The sequence below is a fragment of the Anthonomus grandis genome, chromosome 8 (genome assembly GCF_022605725.1).
Source record: "Anthonomus grandis grandis chromosome 8, icAntGran1.3, whole genome shotgun sequence".
Classification (NCBI taxonomy): Eukaryota; Metazoa; Arthropoda; class Insecta; order Coleoptera; family Curculionidae; genus Anthonomus; species Anthonomus grandis.
This window is the reverse complement of record NC_065553.1, coordinates 32,587,594-32,609,082: the sequence shown is the minus strand read 5'-3', so window position 1 is coordinate 32,609,082 and position 21,489 is coordinate 32,587,594. Positions and strand designations below refer to the sequence as shown.

Below are 21,489 nucleotides of genomic sequence, written 5' to 3'. Positions count from 1 at the left end.
GAACACAAATGTAGACGGAGAAATAAGTTGCCGAAGGCGTTTTGTAGCACTCGCGGTGTAATTTGGTTGAAAACGTTTACTATGTTGTTGCGCAGTTCATCCAAATTTCTTGGGGTTGGATTGTAGCAACGGTCTTTTACATATCCCCATATACAAAAATCTGGAATGGTTAGATCGGGAGAATAAGGTGCCCACTCGATTGGACCTGCTCGCCCTATCCATCTGTTTCCAAAAGTAATATCTAAGGAATCCCTTGCGACCCTGGAGAAGTGTGGTGGTGCACCGTCTTGCTGGAAGTAGACCGTGTCTAAAATTCCATCCTGCTGAAGTTGAGGATAAAAAAATGTTTCCAACATATCGGTGTAATTGTTTCCATTCACTGTTGCTTCTTGAAAAAAAAAGTGCCCATAAATTTTAGATTTCGATACTGAACACCAAACGTTCAGCTTAGGAGAATCTCTTTCAAATTCGTTATACACTCGAGGATTTTCATCTCCTCAAATTCGGCAGTTATGCTTATTTACTCAACCACTGATGTAAAATGTTGCCCCATCAGACATTATTAAATTGGTATCCGGCTCATTTCTAAAAAGATCTAGTAGTGTTTCGCACATTAAATATCTTTTTTCAAGGGTGCGATTTTCTAATCAGCCTCTAATAAAAAATCAGCCAAAGTCTTCTTCTCGTCTGCGTAACTGATTTGCATTCACTAAATAATAACACGCAACGTGCCTTTTCCCGGGTGGTAAACATATTTAAACCTTTCAAAATCTTAAAAAAATGCAAAAATACATATAGAAATCAAATTATTGGGACTGCCCAACGAATGACGTTAAAAAGATTTGATAGTAGTTGAAGCCCACAAAACAAATTGTGCACCTCACAGCCTCCTTGACAAGCTACAATGAGCTTGGAAACGACAATTCGATTATTTTTTAGTAAAAAAGAGCAGGCTCCAACTTAAATTTAGCAATTTATTTCAGTTCTCTAGCATTTATAGTTACTTCACAATTAATTTTCAAAGTTCGAATAAATACGCCATGTTTAATTTTTTCCTTGTACCAGCGCGGCCGGGATGATACGTCACAGGCGCCCAAGTGGACGCGACGACCGACGCTAGCATGTCGACCGCGCACGCTGCTTTGTTAATATTATTATGCATCTTTTTGCTGTTGTTTGTGTTTTTCAAAATGTCTGCTCCACATACCTGCTATAAATATTGTATTGTATTTTAATAAGTTCATATGTACATATGTTCTATGTCGAAAAACGCCTTAGGCAAGGAAAATGGTTGGACCGGTATTACCCTATATTTACAATGTTAACGAAGTGAGCCGAATTTTTCTCGCATTATGGTGACACCCTTACTTGCTTTTGAGTGTATTTTAAGAGATTCTTGTTTTTTTTTAAGTAAAATTTTTGGTTAAATCTATACTTTTTGGATATTACATCAAAGTGGGATGTTCAGTGTTTTGATTTAAATTTTGTAGGAAAAATAATTGCCAGATGACATTTTTGCAGATTTGGTGGCAAACAGCTCGTTTCAGGTGCGTGATTACAGGTCCACTCATTTTTCTTGTCTAAGAAAAATGCTTAGTTTTTGAAAACCAGGGTGTCAAAGTAAAAGTTTATTTTTAATTATTTTTGAATAGAATTTAGTTTTAAAATATTTACGTTTATATAATGGGTAAGTTGTCTGACTGACCACGAACAAATCCCTGCTCCATTGTAATTAGTCAACAAGCAAAATACGTCAATAATAAAAGTTAAAAGTCAAAATGTCAACTAACAAAACCACCCGGTGAAAATAACGCCTGGGCACTAGGCTGTGGCTGGCTGGCTAGCGAGCGCTCTACAGGGTGCCTCCGATTAAGTCGGCACTATTGGTATCTTTGTTAATTTTTAAGATACAGGGTCGGATAAATTAGCAAACTAGTAGGATTTTTTCTGTTTATTAAAATAGTGAAAACAGAAAAAAAATTGAACATCGCGTTTTCGAGAAAATGTAAAAAATGTACTTTTGTTAAATGGAATTTACTATATATTTTTACATAAATCAAAAGATAATAATTTTCTTAATAAAAAAGTCTATTTACACTAATAGCCTAAATTATTATTAGCCAAAGTTATAGCGATATTAATAATTTTGTCAAATTTAGGCAAGTTGGCCTTAAACTTTTTGAGAGCAAAACAAATAAATCATTGTTTGAATAACAAAATGACAGTAGCCGTAGAGATTTTAGTAAAATGCCTCTTACGCATATTGAAAAATGTGATATATTAAAATGTTACCTTGTATGTCGAAAAAATAGTGACAAGAGCGCTAGAAGAGTACCGCCAGAGATTCCAGACGCGTAACTTGCCAAACCGTAGATACTTTTTAATTCTCTACAGAAAATTTAGAAGTAACGAAAACGTGTTTAAAAGAACTAGAAGAAGGAACCAATTTATAGTAAGCGAGGATGCTGAAATTTCTATTTTGGTATATTCTAAAGCTCATATGGAAAACTGAACTAGAGATTTAACAAGAGCTTACGGTGTGAGTTTAGTAACAATTTGGCGGGTCTTAAAGAAACACAAATTTGTGCCATATAAGTATTGACCAGTACAAAGATTGTTGCCTAGCGATTACGAAAGAAGACTTGCTTTTTGCAACTGGTTACGTAATGCATATGAAGCTAATGATAATATTTTAAACCGTATAATTTGGAGCGACGAAGCTAATTTTTCAAACAAAGGTATGTTTAACCGTAAAAATGTACACTATTGGTCCCAAGAAAATCTTTTCCTTACTGATCCCAGAAATCCTCAAAATCAATTTAGTATAAACGTTTGGTGCGGCTTAATAGGAAGCCAAGTAATACGACCTGTGTTTTATGATGGCACTTTGTCTGGAAGAAGATATATTGATCTCATATTATCTGGAGCGCTGGAAGATTATTTGGATAATGTTAACTTGGAGAGGCGGCAACAAATCTATTTTCAACAGGATGGAGCACCTCCCCATCAACTAAATGATGTAAGAATATTACTTAATAGACTGTTTGACGATAAATGGATTGCGACACGTGGCCCGATTCGTTGGTCACCTAGGTCAACAGACCTAACCCCTCTAGATTTTTATTTTTGGGGTTACATAAAAAATGAAGTGTATAAAAAAAATACAGAACCGTTGATAAACTTCAAACACATATTAGGCAAATAATTGGATCAATAGATAGAAGATCAATCTTAAAAGCTACAAGACGTGTGCTTAAGTGTGCTCAGAAATGTATTGAAAAAGATGGCGATGTTTTACTTGATGTTATTTATTTCAAAGCCAATTTGCCTAAATTTGACAAAATTATTAATATCGCTATAACTTTGTTATTTTTAGGTTTAGCCTATTAGTGTAAATAAACTTTTTTATTAAGAAAATTATTATCTTTTGATTTATGTAAAAATATACAGGGGATTCCATTTAACAAAAGTACATTTTTCACATTTTCTCGAAAAGTCGATGTTTAATTTTTTTTCTGTTTTCACCATTTTAATCAACAGAAAAAATCTCACTAGTTTGCTAATTTAACCGACCCTGTATCTTAAATATTAACAAAGATCCCAATAGTGCCGACTTAATCGGAGGCACCCTGTATAATATAGTTCAGTTCAGAGATCTAATAGAATCTTTGATGTACCGCAAATAGTCCGTGTGCCGGTGTTGCTTTTATTGTCACATGACATGCATGTTTAAATCGCAAAATTTTATGTGGAAAGAGTCATAAAGTAATATTCTAAGCGATATTTAATCATTTCATTAAATAAATAAATTTTTAAGCATTTTTTTAAGAATTTATACATTTGATTCGTAAAATTTTACTACATGCGCCCACGTACTATTTTGTTAAACGCCTGACCTTAGTCACAGCCACTCAAGCGTGAAAAGTTGCACAGGTCCGGCCTTAAAATTTATTTCTATTTAAAACTTTATTATTCGGGATTTTTGGGTTTAGTTTTATTAAGTTAGAAATTCAGGATAGTTGATAGCAAGATAATATTTAATTTAAATATAAGATTTAAGTACGTTAAATGAGTTTAACCAAAAATTTTAATTTCATAAGTTTAGTTTTTAGCGCCATCAGTCCCTTATAACAAGTCAAGTCTCTTTGCTTTGCAATATGTCAAGATGTAATAATGTTTTGACTACTGACTACTGTTAACCCACTGCAAAGCTATGAAATAGAAAAATGAAAAGAAACAAAATAGAAAATCTTGGTATACTAAGGGTTTACGAGTATCTGGGAAAAATATGCGCTCCCTTTTTTACAAAATACAAAATCTTGGTATACTAAGGGTTTACGAGTATCTGGGAAAAATATGCGCTCCCTTTTTTACATTAGGAAATACGCTATGAACAATGCAATATTTTTAAATTATTATAACAGATACCGCAAGATTTACAGAAACTTAATCAGAATGGCTAAGTGGACCTACTTTCAAAGGAGGATAAATAATTCCTCCAACAGAGCAAAAGAGTCTTGGAAGATTTTAAATGAGCTTAGGGGCAAAAATAATGTCTTGGTTATTCCAAGTACCGTAGATTCCAATGTCCTCAATTCCTTCTACTGTGATATTGCTAGTAACCTTGCAGCCAATCTCTCACAAAAAATAGATCCCAGGAGCTATCTCAGCAATGTGGTAGTAGCCGAATCTTTATTTTTTGCCCCCACAAGTGTAGAAGAGCTTAAACATTTACAAGTCTTGGCCGAGTTAATTAACTTTTCATTTATGTCTGGAGTTTTCCCAGAGTGCTTAAAAAGAGCAATGATTGTTACTTGCCTACTTTAGCCAAGATAGTGGAACGTTAAGGTGGGGATGGTTTCATTTTTAAATAGGTTTGGCCTATTGAGTCTTCAGCAGTTTGGCTTTCGTGAGTCTGTGAGCACAAATGATGCTATCTTTAGCTTTCTAGAGCACCTGTACAACCGACTGAATGTTGGTGAAGTTGCAGCAGCGGTATTCTGTGAATTGTCCAAAGCATTTGACTGCGTGACTCACAGAGTGCTGCTGATGAAACTGGAGCTCTATGGTTTCAGAGGAACTGCCCTTGAGTGGCTTCGTCCCTACTTATCAAATCGTGTCCAGGCTGTCAAATTGAATGATGGTATCTCTAAGGAACTTAATATAAATGTGGGTGTTCCTCAAGGATCAGTACTTGGTCCTTTACTTTTTCTCATTTATGTGAACGATCTGCCACAACTGCAGGTAACTGGCAAATTTACATTGTTTGCCGATGATACCACCATTCTCTGGCACGACTCTGATGTTTCTCAAATGGAGGCCAATATACGTGCAGATTTGTCAAAAATAAAAGACTGGTGTGATGCAAATTTTTTGACATTTAATGTTTCCAAAACAAATATCCTTAATTTTAAATGTAATACAAATGATATATGTTTAAATAATGAAGCCATCACCATGCCACCGTTTAGTAAGTTTTTCGGTCTTTCCATAGACAAGTTCCTTAAATTTGAAGACCATATTGTGACTGTATGTAGAAAAGTCTCATCAGGCTGCTACGCCCTAAGGGTTTATCAGGTATCTCCGCAAGGTTGAGACTGAGAAATGTTTGTCCCTTGCCGATAACATATGCTATGCCGATATGTCTCTATGGTCAGAACCTCATTCTTTTTGTATTTAGAATACACACCCTTCCTTAGCAATTTGGCAATATCCGTGTCAAGTCCCTTTGATTGTCCTGCATTTTACCTTTTTATTCTGTCTTTAATCCTTTTTTTTACAGGCATATTGTACTATAGGGAACCCCTGTTAAAAACGCTGTTTTTTGCAAAGCACTACAATCATTTGTGAACTGAGGATCATTCCTTAGATTGTTATAGATATTTAGATAAATTTGTTTGGCGTCTGTACTTAAACAATTACGTTTTAAAACTGCTTGATTTCCTCTGTAGCTTCTACTTCCCTTGCTTCTTTTTGCTTCCTCAATACTAGAAAATGAACTATCAGAACTATGTAAGTCTAAATCACTGTCCAGATCACTCTTATTGTTTTTATCGCAAATGTTATTGTCTTTCTTGTACACCCACGGTCTCCATAAGCCCGCACAAACACTTTCCTCTTCATTTGCCAAATTTTCCTGCCTATTTTCCCAGGGTCGAATATCAAAACAAATCCACAAACACAAATAAAAAAACACACTTCCTCACAGTAAAAACTGCAAAAAATTTAGACGAATACAGGGCAAATTCTAAATTCTTTACTTTCATAAACGTGTAAAAAGCATAACCGGCAAAACACATCAAATAATAACCTCACATGACCCCCTCCCAACTATTAAAGGTGATAGACCCATCCAACAACTATTTTAAAGGCGATAGACCCATCCTTAAAGATCTCTTTAAAAACACGTCGAAAGTAATACAAAAACTGCCCAAAAATTTATTTGGGTACGGCCCCGTAATTCTTAAAATCAGTGGGAGAGAGAGAGATACACAATCACTTGCACAGCCTAACGTAGGAATCGACAGAATGCAGGTGTTTTATCTTTGTTTAATAGACTGGCTAAAAAGAGGTGACAAGTCTGTGAGTGCTGGAAGTGTTTAAAATATTTTGTAAGATGCTTGGATTTTAGTCCGCGGTCAATTTTTTGATATTATTTTTTTGTAATATTATTTTCTTTCTAAAAATTGACATTTTCGAAAGAAAAATAAAAAATAGTATAAAACATGGGGTTTTACGTATATTTAAAATGATTTCATAGATAGGCAATATAAAATTTTGCCATTTAAACATATATATCATGCAACAATAAATATGACATAGGCGCACGGACTAGTTAGTGCGGCATCTGCGACACATCAAAGATTCTAATAGATCTCTGAACTCGACTTTACACCGTCGCGTCGCGTCGGCGTCTATGACGTAACGCGTAATTGGGACGGAATCTCGGGAGGTATAAAAAACCCCAGACTAACAGCCTTATAACTTTGCAAATACTTACCCTAACAACTTGAAATAAACGTTATTATTTTTGGGAAAATATATATATATTTTTTTAAATTTTCCAAGCCCATTGTTATTGGTGTCACTTGATACCGAGAATGTTACTTAATAGGGATTTATTGTAGGAAAATTTTCAAAAAGGTATCATTTACGAAAATTGGCTCTGTAAAAAAAAAATAATGAATTTAAGACAATTTATACATTTTCGGAAAGGGGATTTAACAGCCTTTCATTTAAAATTAAAAAGTGCAGGGTGTTACATTTAAAATTTTTCAGAAATCGGCCTTTGAAAATCATTAATTTTCTTCCTCCTATTTCAGGTAAATTTTGAAACTTGGCAACATTGTCAAAAAAAAAACTTTAAAAATATTGATGAAGTTCTGTGAAAACCGCACATTGTTGTCATTTTCCGTTCTCGACTTATAAGCAGTTAAAATGTGTCAGGTTATAGATGGAAACCCTGTATTATAATCTAATTCAACAACAAATAATAAATATACCGAGTATGTACCAAACAAATTCTATATTAATAAAATAAAAACAGCTATTTCACATATTACCCAAAACTTATGCAGTATCTAGATCGGCGTACTTTTTTTTACAAAAACGGTATTTCTTCTGTTATACATTTTGTGTCTAAAATAAAATAAAGCACTGATAAATACAGTTTTACGTTTTTTTTATCAATTGGACAATAAATTAAGTATAACTCAATGGGTATGCAAAGTTAAGATGCTTAGTAAAATGAGACACTTTTAAGTTACTCATCATATTCTCCACTATACTAAAATGAACAACTAACAACAACATTCGCGATCAAGCCTCAACTCGGCAAACCACTTGAGTATTAAAATAATAATAATAATAATAATAATAATAATAATAATAAAAATCACAAAGGAATAAAAAAATTTCCTTTCAAATAAGAAACACTTGGGGGCCCTTGACTAAATAACAATAAATGTGTTTCTCTTCTTTTCTTTTTAAAAAAATCTTATGAGTTTAACATCGATATCCGGGCACCCACCGTTATATTACTCACATAATTAGTTAAAATAGAGGAAAGAATAAAATTACAAGTTTTAAAAAGTTTGAGTGAGGAGTTTGACCAAATCTTCAACATTATTAAAAATTTTACTAACTAAACAGTTGTTCCGTGGCTCGTTCTAAGTCCCAATTGTACGATGACAAGGCCACTCTCGCTTGGTGTTCCTCAATGCCCATGTCCACTAGGCGTTTTATTTTATCATCACAATCTGCGTTCACATTTGGACCTAAAGGAAATTTTGTAGTAATAGTGGAATTAATGTTTTTTCATTCAGTCATTCAGCATCAAACAACGTGCGTTTAAAGTCAAAATCCACTTTATTACTAAGTTATAAACCTATGTTGAACGTTCTGCTAGCAACCTTATAAAGGGATTAATTTTTTATTATACAGAGTGGCTCACAGAAACAGAGGCATTAGATTTTTTAAAAAACGCTCGGAAGGGTAGTATGCAAGGAGTGGTATGTCATTGAGAAGGTTTTTCGATTTTCTTTACAATGACACTATGATGAAAACTACGAGAGGGAAATATTTTTCAGTGACATCACAAACGACCAACAAGCAACACAACTAGAGTGGCTAAAAATAATGTTTAATTCCCACTATACAAAATCTATTGATAGCTTGCAAAATGTCACTTACTCTAATGGTGTGACCTCGCTGATCTGGTCGAACGTTGTACAGTGCTACAACTGAAAGAACCCTCGCGGAAAGAATGCGACAAAAAAATATTTTTGTTTTTGCAACGTTGCCACTTCTCATAATTTATTATACTAATATGTCTTATATATTTATTATTACTTTTTTCTAACTTAAAATTACATATTTTATAACACTTCACCAAAACACGCAGTCTGTATTAAAACTTATACTTAATACGTAATCTACATGATTTATGCAGCGAAGGCGAAAATCACCAGCATCATAATTCTTTCATTACCCGAAAAAGTGTCTCAGCTGGCAACAGACCGCACAGATGATCTTGCAGGTGCTCAGTAAAGGCGGGCCCCGAGCGGCGACGTTTCGTATCTGTCTCCTGATTCGTCCAGCCATACACGTGACCTACAATGGTTGTTTGGCACGCGATACATTTCTATATTTTAGGTTTGAAGACTCCTTGTCTGGTTATCTTGCCATAGGCGCGCGTAGAGATTTTGGACGATTTTGCGATTATATTTAACTGTTATTTGTTGTTGCTCTTGTTATTGTTATTGTTGTTGTTCTTGTTATTTGCGATTTTTTTTCTATCATTGGTTATTGTGGGTTGTTTTTTTTTTGTTAAAGACATTAGATATTTTATTTTCCTTGATTACGCATTTAGCGGAAAATAAAGTAAGTATAGATTAAGCTACCAAATACGATTTTTATAAGTAAAATGGTATATTTATTTCTAGAATTTTAAAGTAATTTTTATTTTACTTTCAATTATTCATTATGGAAAGAAACCAATTCTTACATAGACAGGCATTAAGCGGTCAATCTAGGGAGATAAAAGCAAATGTTTATAGGGTTTGCGATGAAGAAGCTCTAACCAACGCATTTTGCCTCTTAAAAGAAAGATTGATCGAGTTGCTCTGTATACTGGAGTTTCTAAAGATAGAGTAAGTCAAATTTATAAAGAAGATATGAAACGACAGGCAGAACACCCAGATCAGATGCTTTCTTCCCCACCTAATAAAAAATCTCGAATCTGTTTCTTAAGGGATTTTGACGATTTTCCAATTATAAGACGCACAATCAACAATTATTATTTAGAGCTTAAGATGGTTCCCACTGTTAATAAATTAGTTATTAAGTTACGAGAAATTATGAATTTCCCGTATAGCAGAGAAACCTTGAGAAAGCTTTTGAAGGCCAACGGATTTTACTTTAGAAAGTGTCAAAATAAAAGAAAAATCTTAGTGGAGCGACCTGCTATTCTTCATTGGCGCTATAAATATATAAGAGCAATTAGAAAATATAGGGAAGACGGAAGAAATATTGTGTACCTTGACGAAACATGGGTGGATAATAACTTAACTTTCGGAAAATGTTGGCAAAGCAATGAAGTTTTTGGGGTTGTTAGCAACATTAGAGCAAATGGTAAGCGTAATTAAAGTAATATTTGTGTGCTCATTTTGAAAATTGTACTGAAACGTATTCAGAATACTGTTAATTTTTTTTTATTTCTACATAATTTTCAAAGTAACATAAAATTTTTAAAAAGAATATTTTTAATTCTCCCTATTACTGCTTCTTATCACAACTTACGATATAAAGTTAAATTTGAATAAATATGAATCAGCGGCAAATAATTTTATTTAAAAGTTATTATTATTTTATTTTATTTAAAAGTTAGATGTTTTTCTCCTTCTTACTTCTATTTTCAGGTCGATTAGTAATTGTTCACGCCGGATCTCAAAGTGGCTTTATACACAACGCTGGTCTTGTTTTTAAAGCGGGTCAAGCTAGTGGCGACTATCATGGCCAAATGAATAAAGCCAATTTTACTAAGTGGTTAGAAGAAAAATTGTTGCCGAATATTCCTCAAAATTCGGTAATTATACTGGACAATGCACCCTACCACTCAGTTCAAGAAAACAAAGTACCAACCAAATCATCTATTAAAAAGGACATGACAGAATGGCTCACCAAGAATGGTAATTTTTAAATTCCACAAATATTATATTTCTTTATAAGTGCTGAAATTATATACGACTTTTTTTGTAAATTAATTATTATTCATTTAAGGAATTTTATTTTAAGGAACACGACCCAGCTGCACGAAAGTGGGAATTATTTGAAATAATTCAACGAAACAAGCCCCCCAGTGATGAAAAAAAACTTCGCACACCTCCATACATGTGTGAATTAAATCCGATCGAATTGGTTTGGGCGCAACTAAAAAATTATATTCGATCTCACAATACAACAGGTGATTTGGCGATAAAAAATTTGGCACAGTTAGTCCAGGACGGACTTAAGTCTATAACTCCTTTACACTGGCCAAACTGTTGCAAACATGTCATGGAGATTGAAAATAAATTCTGGGAGACTGATCAAATAATGGAGGAAGTCGAACAACTTATTATTACGAATGCTGGTGGTAACGATGATAGTGATGACGATTCTTCTGGCAGCGACGAAGAAAGCGACAAAGAAAATTATATACAAGCCTTAGGTATTTATTTGCATTATTATTTATTTAATTTTTGCTTAATATATGATTTTATTTATTTTTTTAGAAAACGTCGACCAAGAACCGGGTTAAAACCTATTGCTAGTACATATGGGATGTGTGGTGGACAGAGTTAATCTTTATTAATCTGGCACACACATGTCAGGGTTCTAGATTGACTTGGCAAAACTAGAAAATTAGTCAAGAGTGACAAAAATAGGACAGCTAATTTTTACTTTAAAAAATAAAATCCATAGGGAAAAAATGGCTAGTTCTTTTTTATATTACGGTCTGGTAATTTGTTTATTTAAAATGTTAATTGTTACAAGTCAGTGAATAGGCCAAATACTGTCTTAAATATTCTCTTTTTATGACTGAAAATGGTAAAGGAAACACAGTGAAATTTTACTTAAATTATTTAATTCGGATAGAAATTCAAATTTAAATTTATCAGCAAAAATGATTAATCCGAAACCAAATTCGTGACAAATTTACAAATATTAAATATTTTCAGGAGCTATGTTTTATTTAATTGACGTTATCGCCATTGGACTGTATTTTTTACCGCTCTTTCGAATGGAATCAGTCATTTTTACCTAAAACCACACAGAAAAAAGTTTTTTTCGAAGCCTTTTTTCAAATCTGCCAAAAAGAAACTATAAAACTTTATGGAATAAATCGACAAAATACGTCAACTGAGTAATTAATTGAAGTTTCCAAATGCACTATTAGTTCTTTGGTAATGGGTGAACTATTAATTTTGTTTGCAATTTTAGGGTGTTGCTCTACTTATGGGCGATAGTGTACAATTATATATGATATATCCTTTAATATAAATATAATTTTACTAGATACAATTTTTGACTCCTAATATGCGATTTAAACTTTATAAATATCTAATTTTAAAACGAACTTCTTGTATAACCTTATTATAAGTTTCATATTATTTTTACTTAATCATTGTGTAAATTATTAGTCCATTTTTAACTGTTTCACATGAATTTATCATATTTATTCTAATTAAAAAAATAATATTATTAAATTAAAAATAAAATCGCCCGCCACTGAGGCAGCCGAATTTTTTACACAATTCGCCTCTGTCCCCTCACCCGTTGTTACGGTTCTCTCGGTTGTAGGACTGTAGTTTAATTTTCCAATATTTTGATGTCAAAAATTTACTTTTATTAAAAAAAAGTTAATACTGTCCTGTTGTTTGAAATAAAAATTGTCTTGATGTTGTTTTTCAATCAATAACATGGTAAAAATATTGCTAATATGTTATATTATATTATATTTTCACAAATTTTTCTGCAGGCCTGATGTCTAAGTCTCCGGCTAAATAACTTGAAAATCCTTATTAGCAAAGATGGCTTTGAATTAGAAAAAAATGGACGACCATCTGTCATTAATTGTTTATATCTGTTTGACATTTGGCTTTTTCGATATTTTGTGAAATCAAAAATGGTATTCTCCAGTAGTAGCGAACAACGTGATATGGTCCAAATTTACTATTCTTTGAATAGAAATTCGCAACGCTCCTGCCAACAATATCTGGAGCAATATCCAGAGCGCCCCCAACCTAATTATACGTATTTCGGAGCTTTGGACAGGAACCTTAGCCTCTATGGAAGTTTCACTAAACCTCGAAATATGTATGGGACTCGAGTGCATCCTGAAACCGAGCAGGCGATTATTAATGCTGTAAGTTTTACAACGATATACTTTCACAATAATTTTTTATCAGATAGCTTTCGTTAAAGGTTACCCAAAATCCGCAAGGTTCAACCAGACAATTTTCCCGTGAATTGAATATGCCAAGTACCCGTATCCACAGAGTATTGAGAAAAAATCGCTATCGCCCCTATAAACTTCATATCAGTCAAGAACTTAGGCATGGAGATACCGATAGAAGGCTTCAGTTTTGCAATTGGTTGAACGAAAAACTGCAAGATGATGAAGACTTTTTAAACAAAATAATTTGGACAGATAAATGTAACTTTTCGACCAACGGGCTATTTAATCGGAATAATGAACATTTTTATTCAGTCGAAAATCCGAGACAAAACCGCGAAGTAAGAAGACAGGGGCATAATTCTTTCAACGTTTGGGTGGGTCTTTACAGGAATCGAATTTTGGGACCTATTATATACGACGGTAATTTAACTGCTGAGCGCTATTTAGATTTAATTCTACCAAATATATTCGATGTTCTTGAAAATGAACCTCTTGATATTATCCGCGATTTGTGGTGGCAGCAGGATGGTGCACCACCCCATAATGGAAGGAATGTCACACGATTTTTAAAGCATAATTTTCCTAATCAGTAGATTGGAAATCAAGGGGTGGTGCGCTGGCCAGCTAGAAGTCCCGATCTTTCCCCGTTGGATTATTTTCTTTGGGGCTATTTAAAGAACAGACTATTTAAGAACACCCCAAATGATATAAACATTTTACGTGCAAATTTATTGACAGAATTAAGGGGTATACGAGCCAGGACTATCCAGCGGGCAGTGTCTGGAAATTTACGTAGAAGGATACAGAAATGCATTGAGGTGCAGGGTCAACTATTTGAATATTTACTTTAAACTTAAAATATTGCATTTTTTCGCATTAAGTTCTATTATTTTTAGTTTGTGTTGTTCAACATACAAATTAGTAATAAATTATAGTTGTTACTATTGTTATTGTTAAAATTTAATATAATATATCAAATTTATACTATTTTTACCATGTTAATAATTAAAAAATTTCGTCAAAAACATTGATTTATTCAATAAATGATAAATTATTATAAAAAGCTATCTGATAAAAAGTTATTGTGAAAGTATATCGTTGAAAAACTTACAGCATTAATAATCGCCTGCTCGGTTTCAGGATGCACTCGAGTCCCATACATATTTCGAGGTTTAGTGAAACTTCCATAGAGGCTAAGGTTCCTGTCCAAAGCTCCGAAATACGTATAATTAGGTTGGGGGCGCTCTGGATATTGCTCCAGATATTGTTGGCAGGAGCGTTGCGAATTTCTATTCAAAGAATAGTAAATTTGGACCATATCACGTTGTTCGCTACTGGAGAATACCATTTTTGATTTCACAAAATATCGAAAAAGCCAAATGTCAAACAGATATAAACAATTAATGACAGATGGTCGTCCATTTTTTTCTAATTCAAAGCCATCTTTGCTAATAAGAATTTTCAAGTTATTCAGCCGGAGACTTAGACATCAGGCCTGCAGAAAAATTTGTGAAAATATAATATAATATAACATATTAGCAATATTTTTACCATGTTATTCAAGACAATTTTTATTTCAAACAACAGGACAGTATTAACTTTTTTTAAATAAAAGTAAATTTTTGACATCAAAATATTGGAAAATTAAACTATGTGATGTGTCATTTCTCTAAGAATAAAAAGGGGAATTAAATTGAGTAAAAAAAATTCCAGGGCCGTATTTAAAAAAATAAAGTTGATGATGGTTGCCAAAAGACGAAACGTCGGATTTTAAATTTGACGACGCCATCTGGTAGAGGAGAAAAAGTGACAACAATAAAGTGTCAATTATTTTAAAATATGTTTTCAAATAACCTCACAAAAAAATAATAAACGATTTTCCAAAATTTCGGTATTTTCCGAATAACTTCGTACGTAGTCGGAATTTTTTAAATTTTAAAACGGCATTTTGTTAAGCATAAGAATACGCAACTTTGCCCCAATTTAACCGACCCTGTATCTCTTACCGTTTCCGAAATCCCAATGATGTGGCTCGAATTTGAAACACCCGGTACATAATATTGATAAAATTGCATTTATGTGTTAAACATAATTTTGAGGTTAATTTAATTAAAAAATTATCTTTAATTTATCTTAGTTTTATTACAAATCAAATTTGAGAAATATTTACACACAAATATAATACAAAAATATCTTTTTTTTTCTTTCAGAATTAACACCTTGGTATTATTGTGTTAAAATAAACTATTTCATCAGAAACACCCACTCTATAGACAATTATTGCTATAAAATCACTTTAAACATTACTTAGCAGTTCAAACCAATGAATTTAATAGTTAAAAAAAAATTTTAAACTGTTTTAATTAAGTTCCCCTAGATTATCAATCGGCCACACTGTGCGACGTCTGCAGCTGCGCGAAAGGAAGTATCTTATGACTCTATTCGGCTTGCAGCTGGCTGGTCGGAGAAATCCTCTGTTTTTGCCAATCATTATAACAGACCTTTGCTTTAAAAAGACAATTTTGTAACGACTGTTCTTAGTTGTTAGTATTATGATGAGTTTTTATCTTTAAGTCACCAAGATGGCCGACGTGAGTAGTTGTTGTAAATGTCGTCGTGGGTTTTCATCAAACTCTAGTTCAGTTGAGTGTAGTTTGTGTAATTCTTGGTTCCATAGGGGCTGCACGGGCCTTTCGGTTTCCAGTTTTAATAAAGTTGTCGCACAAGCTAGGAAGACTGGTTCACACAATTGGTGTTGTGAAAAATGTGCCGCCGTTAAGGTTAGGTGCCGTGCATCGTTGGCGCCATCCAATCTGTTGAGTGACCCGGATCAGGTTCAAGATCAGCAGGCATCTTTGTCGGGTCGAGTAATGTCTGGTCATCAGTCCGACTTGTTACCGTCGCCTGCGATCGCCAACAGCGATTTCGTTACAGCCCGTAAACGTGTTTCGCAGCCGTATGCTTCGAACAGTACACAGGATCAATTCGCTGAAACAGCTGACGACTTTTCGAGGTTAGGAGAGAAAATTCAAGATCGTCTAGTAAACAAACAGAATATTGAGATGTCGGATGTTGTTTTGATCATATTAAATATTTTTAAAGCTATAAACGATCAGAACACTAAGCTGACATGTCTGTTGGATGAAATTAAGGCTATTCAGACAGGCGACCTTGGCTCAGTGGTATCTGAGCTTAAATCTGAGGTCCAAGACCTTAAGTATGAGTTGGATCAATTAAAATCTCAAGGGGTAAGTAAGACTAACATGGCTGCTGAGCAGACCCCTGCAGAGATTTACGAGGAAATGCACGAAAGAGCTTCCAGATCCAAGAATGTTATTTTTTATGATGTCCCTGAGAGTAATGCCGAAGAATCTAAAGTTCGTTTAGATCACGACAAGAAGTATGTAACTGAGTGCTTTCTAAGACTAAATATTACCTGTCCAAGTTTTAAAGCCTATCGTCTAGGCAAATTGAACAAAGACAAATTGAGACCTTTAAGAGTGGTTTTCCCTAATAGTGAGCTGGCATCCTCTGTTTTAAAAAATCGTAAATCACTTGATAATTTTCAAATTAAAATAAAAATAAAAGCTGACCTAACACCTATTCAACGTAAGCAAGTAAAAAATGCTTATGAAGAACTTACTTTGCGCTCACGTACAGAACAGAACTTATGCATACAATATTTTAATGGCATTCCTAAAGTGGTCCAACAAAAGAGGAATAATGTTATTAAGCAGACTCCAAAAAACTAAATGTATACTTTCATAATGCAGGTGGTTTGCGAACTAAAATAGCTGATCTGCGGAATGCTGTCAACAGTTGCATAAATGATGTTGTGATTTTGGTGGAGTCTTGGCTTAATGAAGATTTTCTAGACTCGGAGTTAGGGTTCACTGACTTCAATATTTTCCGTCAGGATCGAAGTTACACAAATACAGGGAGGCAAAGGGGTGGTGGCACTTTGATTGCTGTTCGTAAATGTTTTAAAGCCAGGTTATTACAGACCAGTGATTCAACCCTGGAACACATCTTTGTGCTTGTATCATGCAGTGACAAGAATATCATTTTTGGTGCTGTCTACATCCCTCCTGCTTCTCCTTTATCAATTTATGAGGAATTTGCCTCTACATCCATGGATCTTGTGAGTATTCATACTAGTTGTGATATTCTATTTTGTGGTGATTTTAATCTGCCACATGCGGTATGGAGGAACACTGTGAACGGACTGCATGTTGAGACGGCTGAGTCTATAACATCTGCAAATGTGCTATGTAGTTGTTGTAACTATCTTAATCTTAAGCAGGTGAATGGCTTGCCAAATTTGTTTGGTACATTTCTTGATCTGTTTTTCTCAAGTTTGTCAAATGTTAAAGTCATATGCTACTGAAAATTTATCATCGGCATCAAACCACCATCCTGCTTATGAAATAAGTATTCCTATTAATTGTTATTTTAGTCTTAAGTATGATGTTTATTATTATGATTTTGTAAACTGTGATTTTGTTGCCATTAATAATTACCTTGCTTGCATGAATTGGGATACTGCTTTTAATCAGAAGGATATTAATAAATGCATTGATATTTTTTACAATGCTCTCTATTTTGCTATTGAGATGTTTGTTCCAATTAAACATTTTAAATCATCTAATTTTCCCACTTGGTTTAGTAGAAAATTACAGAATCTTGTTATTCAAAAAAAGATTGCTCACACAAAATTCAAAAATAGTAAGAATCCCATGGATTATGTTAATTTTTCAAATTTGAGGAATAAATGTAAAACTCTTCGTGATGAATGTTTTAGGTCATATATTGAAAGATTAAATACTGAAATTTCTCATGATCCTTCTTCATTTTGGAAACACATCAATAGATTACGTAGGTCTGATTCATACCCCAATAGCATGCATATGGAAGCCGAGGTTGCTGGTAATGGTCAAGATATTGTAAACTTATTTGCTAGGTATTTTGAAACTACATACAGGCAACCTGTCCGCAAGGCTCCTGACTATAAATTTGATTACAGTCTGGATTTAAATCGCATCTCTTTTTCTTTATTGGACATATTTGATGAAATCTTATGCCTTCCGAACAAACATTCTTTTGGCCCTGATGGTATCCCATCTGTTTTTCTTAAAAACTGTGTGTGCACTCTAAGTAAGCCTCTGCATCACCTTTTCAATCTTTGCTTGACATCAGGCAAATTTCCTGATTATTGGAAGGTAAGCTTTTTAACGCCAATTCATAAAAATGGGGATAGAACTGATATTTGTAACTATAGAGGTGTGTGTATTCAGTCTGTAGTTCCTAAACTGTTTGACAGGTTGTTTTCTGTGCGATTTTCGTGGCACTGTAGGCGATTGCTTAGTGATCATCAGCATGGTTCTTGTCAGGGTAGATCTACGGTGACTAGCCTGTTGACTTACCAGTATGATTTGATTGGTGCTTTTGAGAGGTCTGTACAGGTCGATAGTGTGTACACAGACTTCTCGAAGGCCTTTGATAGGGTTGGTCATGAACATCTGGTTCAGAAGTTTGGGGCTATGGGCCTTGGTAGGACTTTGGTCGAGTTTTGTCACAGTTTTTTGACTGGTCGCACACAGTTGTTTAGGATAAGTAATTATATTTCTAATGGTATTGAAGTATCTTCAGGCGTGCCTCAAGGTTCGCATATTGGACCGGTTTTTTTTAACTTGTTCATAAGAGATTTGAGTGATGTAATTGTTCATTCAAAACATCTTCCTTTTGCTGATGATTTTAAACTGTATAAAGCCATTGAGTCATATCTTGATGCTGAGCTACTTCAATTGGATTTAAATAGTGTTGCTGAGTGGTGTAATAGCAATAGTCTGGAACCGAATGTAAAGAAGTGTGTATGTATTTCGTTTGGTCGTTCTAATAAAATTATTAATTATCAATACACAATCAACAATAACGAACTCAAGTCAGTTGATACAGTTAAAGATTTAGGTGTTCTTTTTGATACCAAGCTAACTTTTTTGCCGCACATTTTGGATATTATTAACAGGAGTATGCGTAGTCTTGGTTTTATCACTAGAAATAGTGTACATCTTTCACCTTATTGTTTCAAATTACTTTATTACTCTTTGGTACGTTCCTTGCTTGAGTATGAGTCTGTAATTTGGTCCCCTTATTATGATTCTCATATTGAACACCTTGAGGCTGTACAAAGAAGATTCTTAAGATCCCTTGCTTATAGAGCTGAAGTTAATATTTTTCGTAATTATTACATCGACTATAATGCTATCAGTGTCCAATTTAATATCCCTAATCTTGAAGTCAGACGACATTATTCTGATGCTTTAACGTTTTATAAGATCTTAAATGGTTTATATCATTGTCCTACCATCTTGGAAGCAATTCCTTTTAACACCTGTCAAAGAAGGATCAACTCTTCTATGTTTCGTTTACCCTTTCATTCGGCCAACTATGGGTTTTTTTCTCCACTGACTAGGACTTTGCGTTTCTTTAAAGAAAATAGTTTGGATCCATTTTCCGGCGGCTTAAATAAATAATCTTACACTTTAACCTACGTTCCTTGGATAGTGCTAAGTTTTTAGCCCTGTTGATGACTGTTTTTTCAAAGGTTTTATCTTGGTATATATATATTTTTTTTGTAATTCTAGTATTGTATTTATATTGCTATATTGTCTAGTATTTTGTATTATCTATTTTGTTTTTGTAAACTGGCTCTGCCGTATATTGAAATAAATAAATAAGTTTCTTGTTTCTAATGTTAGTATAGGAAAATATTTTCCAGATTTGTTATTTGTCATATTAAGTGGGTATATTTTTATTAAGATATCAGTTATCTTGAAAAATAAATGTATAACCATATTATGTTGTTGCCATCCTTAGAATTAATGTTTTATGTACATACCAATTCTAAGTGTGTGCCTAATATTATTTTTTCTCGTTATTCTGTTCGTTATGTTGTTTAATTATTATTAATATGACATGTTTCCAATGAAAATTATTGCAACTTGCTTTAAATAGCTACCTGTTCTACTTATTTACTTCGACAAGGCTTCATATAATCCAGATCGAACTTCACTTAGGTAAGTTCGTTTGATCTGTTAATTAGTATTATAACCTGTTAATTCAAAATACAAAAACCATATTGGAGAAACCATTAATAGCTCATGCTTTCATCACAATTCAAGCCTTAAAGAGAAAATACTAAGTCGATAAAGAATATCTTGTGAAGCATACAAGAGTATAAAAATATTAAAATTGAATGTTTCCATTTTTTCTGTATGATTTTATTATACAAGGACTGTTTGGATCTTCTGGACATTTTCTTGGTATATTGTACAAATGTCATTCTATTACTTTCCTCTATGATATCTAACTTACAAAAAAAAATTCCTAGTCAAGGTCTTACAAGTAAAATTTTATTGTAACTATTTAAAGGTAGAATTGTTACAAGATTAATTACGCTTTAGACGGGATCTGGAGAATCCTAACTTTTATTCATATGGTTAAAATTTTTAAAAATGACCTTGTTATAAATCTTTCTTTCAAAACTTTATAAGTACAAGACTGCTGACTGAGACACTCACCATAATTACAATTGCCTTCGATTTTTAATGGAATTCGCCAATGTTTTTCATTGAACCACTATCAACGTTATCTCCACTTTAATTATTTGTTATTGTTTACAATATGCTATACATGGAAAATATTTCACGGCAATTGAATTGGTCAACCGGTTTACTCAAGCGGACGCCGTGGCGCCGCGTTTCGAATTATTACGATTTGTCCCGTATTTGTACTTTCTACTAGGCACTTTATGGTTTTCTTATTAGTGATCTATGTATAGGTTTTGGTTGGGCCCATAGCGGCTAAACCCATAAAGTAACGAGCGAAGTTCCTCAATCTTCGGTCTTGCGCCCAGACGTCTTTTGGACTGCTACTTAAGCAGTTCCGCGACGCATCTGGGAGTCTTTCTGCTGTAGCGGGCAGTTGGGCAGTTGTCTTTTTCGAGGCAGTTGTCTTTTTCGATTCCGAAGTTCCGAGTTACTTACGACGATACACCCAATTCACTCATCAAGCAGAGAAGACTCCAAAGCAAAAACGGCGGAGAAAAACGTCGACTCGCCCCCCATCGTCAGTGGGGGCACAACCACCGCCGGAAAAAAACAGAGGACAAACAAAAATGGACATATCTGATGGGTACTCAACGGATAGATCAACCAAAAGTGAAGACCATAAGAGAACAACAAGCAGACAAGAGAGAGAGCGGGGTAAGACTTCGGACGACTCCTCTAAGTGCCTAAAACCCCAAACTAAATTCCATATTGATCCCAGACTATCCAAAACATCCAAAACCACTCCAATCCCCGACCTGGGAGCTGGCAAAGCACCACCCCAGAGCGCGGAAGTTGGGCAAAGTGAGGAAAGAGTACGTAAACTCGAGGAGAAAATTCGGGAAAGGGAGTTGCAAATTGAGAGTTATGCAAACGAGATACAAGAGATTAAACTCAAAAACTCTCAGATCACCGAGAGAACAGAACTATATGACTATAAAA

General features: G+C 33.9%; 1 protein-coding gene across 2 annotated transcripts in view; it reads right to left on the bottom strand.

Annotated features, from left to right (window-relative positions):
* Nucleotides 1-7,506: 7,506 nt before the first annotated feature.
* Nucleotides 7,507-21,489, bottom strand: part of LOC126739962 (ubiquitin-conjugating enzyme E2-22 kDa) — a 33,966-nt gene continuing 19,983 nt past the window's right edge. Inside the window, exons 5-6 of one of the 2 annotated variants that reach the window (XM_050445801.1) lie at nucleotides 8,145-8,276; nucleotides 7,507-7,638 (exon numbers count right to left, since the gene is read on the bottom strand). In XM_050445801.1, coding sequence (XP_050301758.1) covers nucleotides 7,601-7,638; nucleotides 8,145-8,276 — 170 coding nt within the window. In that variant the 3' untranslated portion in view covers nucleotides 7,507-7,600. Of the gene's footprint in view, nucleotides 8,277-21,489 lie in introns of both variants that reach the window. The other variant, XM_050445802.1, reaches the window with a different exon arrangement.